Here is a 7,888-nt window from a genome sequence, read left to right on the forward strand (position 1 = left end):
TTGAATTTGTGCTTTGTTCTATTTGCTGTAAATTTGCTAAGAATATCAGATCAGATTAGAATTGTGTGTCTCAATATCATGTATCGTAGCATCACCCTGTAGTTCAATTTGAAGTGGATGTCACAGTAATGTCTTTCTGTATGTGTGAAAAACACAGGAGATACTCAAAGTATAACCGGTGTTTGAGGTTAGCTGGTTACATTTGTTTAGATATTCTACTCTCCGTGTTCCAGATCCCCAGAATTGATATTTTTACCCAATGGTCTTTTCTGTCTGCCAGTGTGTCATGCAGTTTTCAAGATTAAAGACCTTGGCAAAGAAAACAAAAATAAAAATCCCCACTCCTGGAAATGCATCTAGCCTTCATAACAATATTATTTACAGACAATTATTTTAATTTTGAATAGTGAAATGCCAAACAGTGAAATGATTTAATGCACAGGAGAAAGTGCATATTCAAATTCATCTCCACATTAAGATGAGTAATACCTTCAGATATTATATATGTGGCTAATCAGACAAAAGGTCAGAGTGCTACAAAACAGAGCCACGTGATCTCTATAAAACATTCTACATGACTCGGTCTCTTTCCAGTCGTCCTGTGGATGTCAAGTGCACGTCAGGAGTAGAAGTTCTCGGCCAGCTTCCTCATTCTTTTATTGCAGTGTGCTGATGGGGCAGACGGACAGTGGTCTGCTATGTTTTCTGCAACTGCAAACATGCAAAATCCCACCTCATCTCTGGGTTGCTGTTCTGTGTTGGCTCCTTTTAGCTCATCTTTACAAGGGTTTGATTTGCTTTGAATTATACCAAAATTAGGGGGGATTTACGACTGTGCGCTATGTGCTTCGAATATTGTGTAGTTTTTGTTTTATACAGTTGTCAGTCAGGCATCTAACTATGAAACAAATTCGAAGATCCTGGGCTTCTGAAACAGCACTCCGGGCTTAAGCCCAGCAAGCCCGTCGCCGCCGATGAAGGCTACCCCACCCTGAGCCGGGCTCTACTGGAGGCCTCTTCCTGTTAAAATGTGGTCACCAACTGCTGCTCAGAGGGGATCGTTTTCTCTCTAATATTGTAGGCTCTTTAGCTTACTGAGGATATGACTGAGAAAAAAATGAATTACTGAAATATGAAGACAAAAACTAATATTTTTTATATATATTTGATAAAATTGTGTCTTAAACTTTACAGCTATTACTACTAATCCTATCTGATTATACACGTTATTCCATAAACATGACATCTGACATCCTCTGCACCCTTAATGATAAGTTTCGACACTTCAGTATATATAAATAAAGACAGTGTGATGATGATTAGAATAGGTTCTAGATTTTTCCAAGGCTAGTAAGCTGATCATCCACATTAACTTCTGATGCATGACAGAAACCACTGTGCTCCGAAAACAGAAACGAGTTTACACCTACTTCATGAGGTAAGGAATTAATTATGAATCTTATTTTAAAAAAATGCATTGGTCATCTATGTTTCCAGAATCAGATATTTTGTGTAGCTTTGTGTGTATTTATGTCACAGAGAACTTTGTGTCAAAGCTCATTAGAAGTTTGAACTCAACATTTCCAAAAAAAAAGAGGCAAACAGGGAAGAGCTCCACATATATTTATGGCATTATTTATTTGAAGCTACACAGAAAAAAAAAAAAACTGCTCGTAAAAAGGTGCAAGGATTACATGTAGGAGAACTGTATTACATAAATATCAACTAGGCCCTGGTCAGCTTTGATCTGCCCTGAAGCGGACATGAAGCTACTTAATACGAAAAGGAGGCCATCGATTAAGAGTGGATGCCATCTAGACAGGCACTAATACAGACAGAGGCACGGGGATCTGGGCGGGAAGGTTCAGACATCACTCGGGCAGGTTTTCTGCTAACTACTCTGCTCTTCAACATCATTTCCTCGAAACTTTCTCCTGCCTCTTCAAGTATAAAAGAAGATGATAGAAGAAATAAAGGTCACATTTTACACAGCTGGAATGAAGCCTCATCATTCATTAACTTCCTCAGAGGCTTTGGGCATTATCTACTGGGTGAAACCGCTTCTACCTCATGGATGGTACTGCAAGTCCATAATACGTTCACTGTACACTCAGCAAAGACATTCCTTTCATTGCACTTCATGTTATAAAGAAAGCTGTCAGTTGCACAAATCTCTGTTCAGTTTTTTTCTCCTGTTCTTTAAAAAGTTATCTCTGCCTACTTTCTTCAAAGTAGTGCGATCTTCTGCTAAAAAATACACAATCAAAACACTCCACACCGGTGGCAGGAAGCAGCGTCACTACTGCAGATAACCAGAGGACCATGATGTTGCTGCTTCTTCAAGCATACAAACAGGTTACATAAAGAAATGGACAGTTATGTACGTAGATGGCTTTTCCCTTTGAAGCCAGGAGATCTGCCTGGTCAGTATAAAGTGTCCTGTGAGAGCGAGGAGGTGGAGGGCTGACTAGCGAGTATCCACGAGGCCCTTGTGTAGTGTCAGGTGAGCAGGAAATATCTGATGATCGCATACAGGTTTCATGTGAAGATGTGGAGGAAAAGCAGCGGTCGTCTGGATGTTCTACGAGGCGCTTTCTGTAAAGGAGACTCTTTGGCGTGCACTCCGGGGTCGATTTCGCGTCGGGACGCCGGCTGTACGTTCGCTCTTGGGTTCGGACGGTTGACTTTCAGCCTGCGGGGTGCCGGCGTCACCGACAAGCTCACGCAGGAACTTGAACTTGGACAGGAAGAGCTGCCAGACTACATACCAACCTGAGAGGTAAAAGAAAAAAGTGTAAATGGAAATATCTAATAAGCCTATCATATGCCTTTACACACTGACACATGGTTTGAGAACTACTCATTATGTGTTGGGAGATTTCACTGACACACTTTGGGCTCTTTAATACCAACTGAGCATTACATAAATGCCACAGTCACCAGATCTAAAGCTAAAGCTAACAGAGCTCCTTGATGTGATGAAACGGAGGATTCATGTTGTGGACGTCAAATCTGCAAATCTGTAGCAGTTCTCTGACAATTTCAAGTCAGATGCGAGAAATTAAGGCAGCTCTAAATGCAAAAGTTGGTTCCGCTTAATTTAGCAAGGTTTACCTAAGAAAAAGGGCTGCCAGTGTATGAAAAAAACAGTCCTAAAAACTAACTTTTGTAGCAAGTATGTATAGGTCCTCAGTCATTCAGGTCATAGTAATCCTAAGGAGTTTGGAAAGAAAGCGACTGGACTGTTTCTTCATTATCCTGTTTCTTTTCGCTCCGGGACCGTCTGTACATAATTTTGTTCCACCCCATGATGCGAATGACAATAAAAGCTTCCTTGAATATCGTGAAGTTTTGTGATGGGTGTCGCCTCTCATCTGAGAGACTTCTTCAGTTGTAAAACCAAATGGTGGAGAGTCCCAGGTATTTATACTCCAGTGGGGGTTGTCCCTTAAGAGGGCTGTTGACCCACTATTAATCACGTGTCTCATCACATTTCCTAGGTGTGAAAAAAAGGCGGGCGGCATTACCCACTCTGAGACCTTGCCTCACCCCAACGTGTGAGGGGTCACCTGAGTGGGAAGCCTTTTTTCAAACTTCTATTGTACAATTAAAAGGAGGCGAGTGGTGTAGCGTTTACTAAAGGAGCAGGCAGAGCAATATGGTCTTCAAAGGATCCTGAATTAAAACTCTGCAGTGCTTTTTAGCAGCAGGTGAAAAAACAGCTTTTAAAACTTTAATTTAAGGCAAAATCTGAAAACTCCTGAAAATCAGATTCAGCCTACTTCATATACATGTGCTTTTTATGTCCTGGAGCATACTGTAATTAATGCCATGCGGCAATAAAGGTTATTGAAAGACCTTTACGCGTTTTTAACAATAAATTGCATTTTTCGGCAGTTGAGGGCACTTCTTGGCCTTTCTTAACTCACAGAGGAGACAAGAAACAAGAGAAAATTCACACTTACTGAAAGAATTTTACAGTTTTTTGCTTTAAAAGCGATTCATTATCAGAATAGTCGTTGATTAATTTAACATTTGACGAGTTAAAGGCTGCAGTAGTAGGCACATGAGTTTAAGTTTAAGGTAAACACACATAAAAGTGAGCTAAATAAGAAAATCCAGAATGAGGCAAACAGCATTTTTCTTCCCTGTAGTTCCATGTAGTCTGCAGATCATATGAGCCACAGTTAGTAAAGCGAAGGAGGCAGTAGATAAAAATAGAAAGGCACGCAGGGAGACTTTAAAGGAGTAGTTCTGCTTTTTTAAAGGACACTTTTCATTATGCGAGTCTCTTACTTTACACCCAGCTGCTATAGCCCTTTGTTAGCCAAGTTAGCCACCGAGAATGGCCACCAACAAAACACCAGACCCTTTTAACATAACGTTGGGACACCAATTAAGAGATTTACATAAGTGACTAATGGAGGTTTTCTCATATAAACTTACCAAACAGCATGAAGAGCAGCGCACAGATGAGTGTGGCCACAATGACCAGCACTGTGAGCCCGACACTCTGCCACATCGTAGCTGGACGTCCGGCAGCAACAACAGCATAAGGAGAATGAGGGGGACAGGGGTTTGCTCAACACCGCACGCAATACTGTGGCTGGCTGTGTTGGTGGAGTCAAAGGGCAGCGGGCCGAGACGAGAGGGACAAACAGCAGGGCATCGCAGGTTCGCTGCGGCTTGTTTTGCTAGCTCGTTGGCTAGCTTAGCTGCTAGCAGCGGTTTAAAAATCGATCGTAAAGGCCGGAAGAGTGGAACATTAGCTGACTGTAGCCGATCACAGCAGGGTAAAGTCCTCCTCCTGTTCGCTACATCACTGCAACATATATTTACTTGCGCTTTCGGACCAGACAGACGTGCAGTAAGCCACAACAAAATCGGCGTCGTGAGCCGACTCAAAGTGAGCATGCGCGGGTTCACGTTGACTTCTGGGTGATGTAGTTTATCTTTAATTCCGTGGGTTTTTTTTCGATGGTTACAGAAGCAGGATAAAGGAAAAAAAAATGTAGTCTAATAAATAAAGAACATAGTTGAAGTAACAGCGCCACAGGCACACAGTGAGGGCCTTGTACTTTGAGACAGTGCAAACATTTTTATGTACAACAGTGGTTAAAAAACAAACAAACAAAACAAACAAACAAATGACGCGAAGTAAAGGAAGTAAAAAGTAAAGCGGAGACTGTACAAGAGTGCAGCTCCCGTAGTTTATATAATACTTTATCAAGAAAATCATTGTCCCTAAAGCCTGTGTGTGACTCTCACTGACTGACCGAAAATTCAACTGGTTACTTTTGTAAAAGCCATCAATTTTCAGGCCCCAAAATATAATATATATTATATTAAACCGTGTGGGGAGAAGATGATGACACAGTGTCAGAGGGATGAATAAAGCGGTGACGGGTGGAAGATGGCTGATCTCACCCTTTATCCTGAAGCTACTTTGAAGTAAAACATTCATACATGGACATAGATTGTCAATTAGATGGCTGACTTTGACTTCAGCCATGGTGAACATGTAAACTTCCTTAGGTAAGAAAAAGAATGCAACCCAACCTATCATTAATGTTATTATTACTGACTGGATTGAGGATAAAGAAGTGTTGTGATTGGTCAGTGGTTTAACACACAGATCATTCCATCTCAACTGATCAAAAAAATAAATAAACTCACTAAAACTTATGTAAAAACTTAATGAAAAATAAATCAAATACAATACAATACAATCTTTGGCTGCTGTACATAAATATGAGTAATTAAATAATTATTTTGGGAACATCACAAATTTCAGCTTTGTTATTTACAGAATCTTGGTCTTTCTAATAAAGTTGATTTGTATTTGGTACATTATGTCCTAACTGGGAAATATCTGACTGATGCTGTAAAATAATTTTTTGTTCCTTTAATATCGGTGAAAGAGTTTACCTGATTTGAATTGCTTTAAATAATATTCTGTTCCTCATATATGAGAGAAGTTGTTATCAAAATATCAGTACTTTCCCTACAAGTGGTGGTTTTTACAAACCTCCAGATATTTTCCGGACTTTAAGTGTCATGTTGACTCGAGCTACACTGCCTAGAATCCATATTCACAGAGAAATAGTACCAGAAAAAGAAAGTGACCCCACAAAAGGATATATTATATAAATGCCTAAAAATACACAGATCTTAAGAGTGATTTAAGCTTTTATTTATTTATTTTTTGCATTGATAAAAATGATAGCAGGGATCTGATGTTTTGCATAGTAGCTGTTAAGAAGTGTATTTTCCCCTGGGAATTTTTTTTAATGCAAATCAGTAGTGGTCATCTTGGACTCTTTACCAAAAAACAAAAAAACAAAAAAAAAGAAAAGTTGATGAACACAGAGCGACCCACGTGGTCTGTGCAGCCAGTCACTTAGCTCAATTAACACACTGTTTGTAGAAAGTAACACAAAATGTGCATTTGTCAACAACATGATGTCAGCTAACAACATATTTTTTGTGTGGAAATTAGGTTTTTGTGCTGGTGATCATGATCTAAAAAAAATAAACCTCTGAAGATCATTATTAGCATTTATGCAGGATTAATAGTGTGTTATAAAAACTGTCCAAAACATTATCACATGATATTGTTTTATGCTTCATCGTGAGGGTTTGTGAGTCGCAAAGATGCATACTCTCCTGTAGGCAGAGATGAACCTAAAGTGAGTCATTTATTAATGGACTGCTGCAAAATCCAGGAAGGAAAAAATACAAAGTCCAAAAGGGGCAACTGGGAAACTATAAACCATAAACATAGAGGAAACCACTTCAAGGTGAACAAACGCTCTGATGAAGGACAAAGGAAAACAATAATTATATAGATTATATGTGCACAGATGCGCAGTTTGGAGAAGGTGAGATGGCTGTTTACAACAACACACAGCTGAACTGAATCACAGAAGACGAGACACAGGAAGCAAAACTTAAAACAAAAACTGAGTAATGCTTAAAATAAAGCAGGAAATGAGCTCCCTGAATGGGGAAAAACATAAATCATGTAAATGAAAGTAAACACACACATAAAAAAAACAGGAATCAAATGGATTATTTAAATAAAGAAAAATGCTGGGTAAACTTACCCATGACATGTTTGGGTTGTGCAGGCTGACAGCTGTCAGATAGTAGAGTAACTAATACAATAGAGTAAATTTACCACCGTCACTGCAGAGTATACTTAGCAACAGACGGCATGTAATTATATTCTCATGAACCTGCCAAATATTTAGATCATTAGTAAATATTATATTATTATTACTACAGTATAAGTGAAATGTAAAGCATTTGTGACCAGAATCGTTGAACTGGTAAAAAAAACATATCACTTAGGAGTTTTTTGTACGTTCTGTTGGCAAACTTGACAACTTTTACAGATGCTGTTCTGTACAAATGTTGAATATTTCCCTCTGAAATGTGCAAAAGAAAAACAACATTTATTTTTTAGGCCTTTCTGAAGCAGAAACTGTGATGAGATGCACAAAAAACATATAATCGTGTATCTCAGGAAGAATAAAAAGGACTCCTCACCCTGATATTTACTGCACATCCTTTTGTCCCCCCCCCCCCCCCCCCCCCCAGTAAAATCACGAAAAAGATCAATATTACATGATTTAATGAATAATTTTTTTCCATTGACCTCTATAACACTGATGAGTTATACCTGGCCTGCACAGATGCTCTGTTTCTAAGTAGGTCTATACATGCTGGCAGACATTTTCATCCCCTGTTTCATTATAAGGGTTAAATGTGCCGTTCCATACTCAAAGATGGCTTTTTTGATAAAGGCCTGGATTAGGCTGTGCAGCATTTCTTCACAAGCCCAGCAGGTGGAGTCATTAGCAGCCTCCTGAAAGATGTGAAAGCC

General features: G+C 39.3%; 1 protein-coding gene across 1 annotated transcript; it reads right to left on the reverse strand.

Annotated features, from left to right (window-relative positions):
- Window positions 1-1,619: 1,619 nt before the first annotated feature.
- smim13 (small integral membrane protein 13) lies at window positions 1,620-4,911 on the reverse strand. Its single transcript, XM_006794370.3, has 2 exons — window positions 4,447-4,911; window positions 1,620-2,772 (listed from the first exon to the last, which is right to left on the reverse strand). Exons 1-2 carry the CDS (start codon window positions 4,520-4,522, stop codon window positions 2,582-2,584), a joined length of 267 nt encoding a protein of 88 aa, XP_006794433.2. The 5' UTR covers window positions 4,523-4,911; the 3' UTR covers window positions 1,620-2,581.
- Window positions 4,912-7,888: the final 2,977 nt, after the last annotated feature.

The sequence above is a fragment of the Neolamprologus brichardi genome, chromosome 22 (genome assembly GCF_056152115.1).
Source record: "Neolamprologus brichardi isolate AB-2024 chromosome 22, ASM5615211v1, whole genome shotgun sequence".
NCBI lineage: Eukaryota > Metazoa > Chordata > Actinopteri > Cichliformes > Cichlidae > Neolamprologus > Neolamprologus brichardi.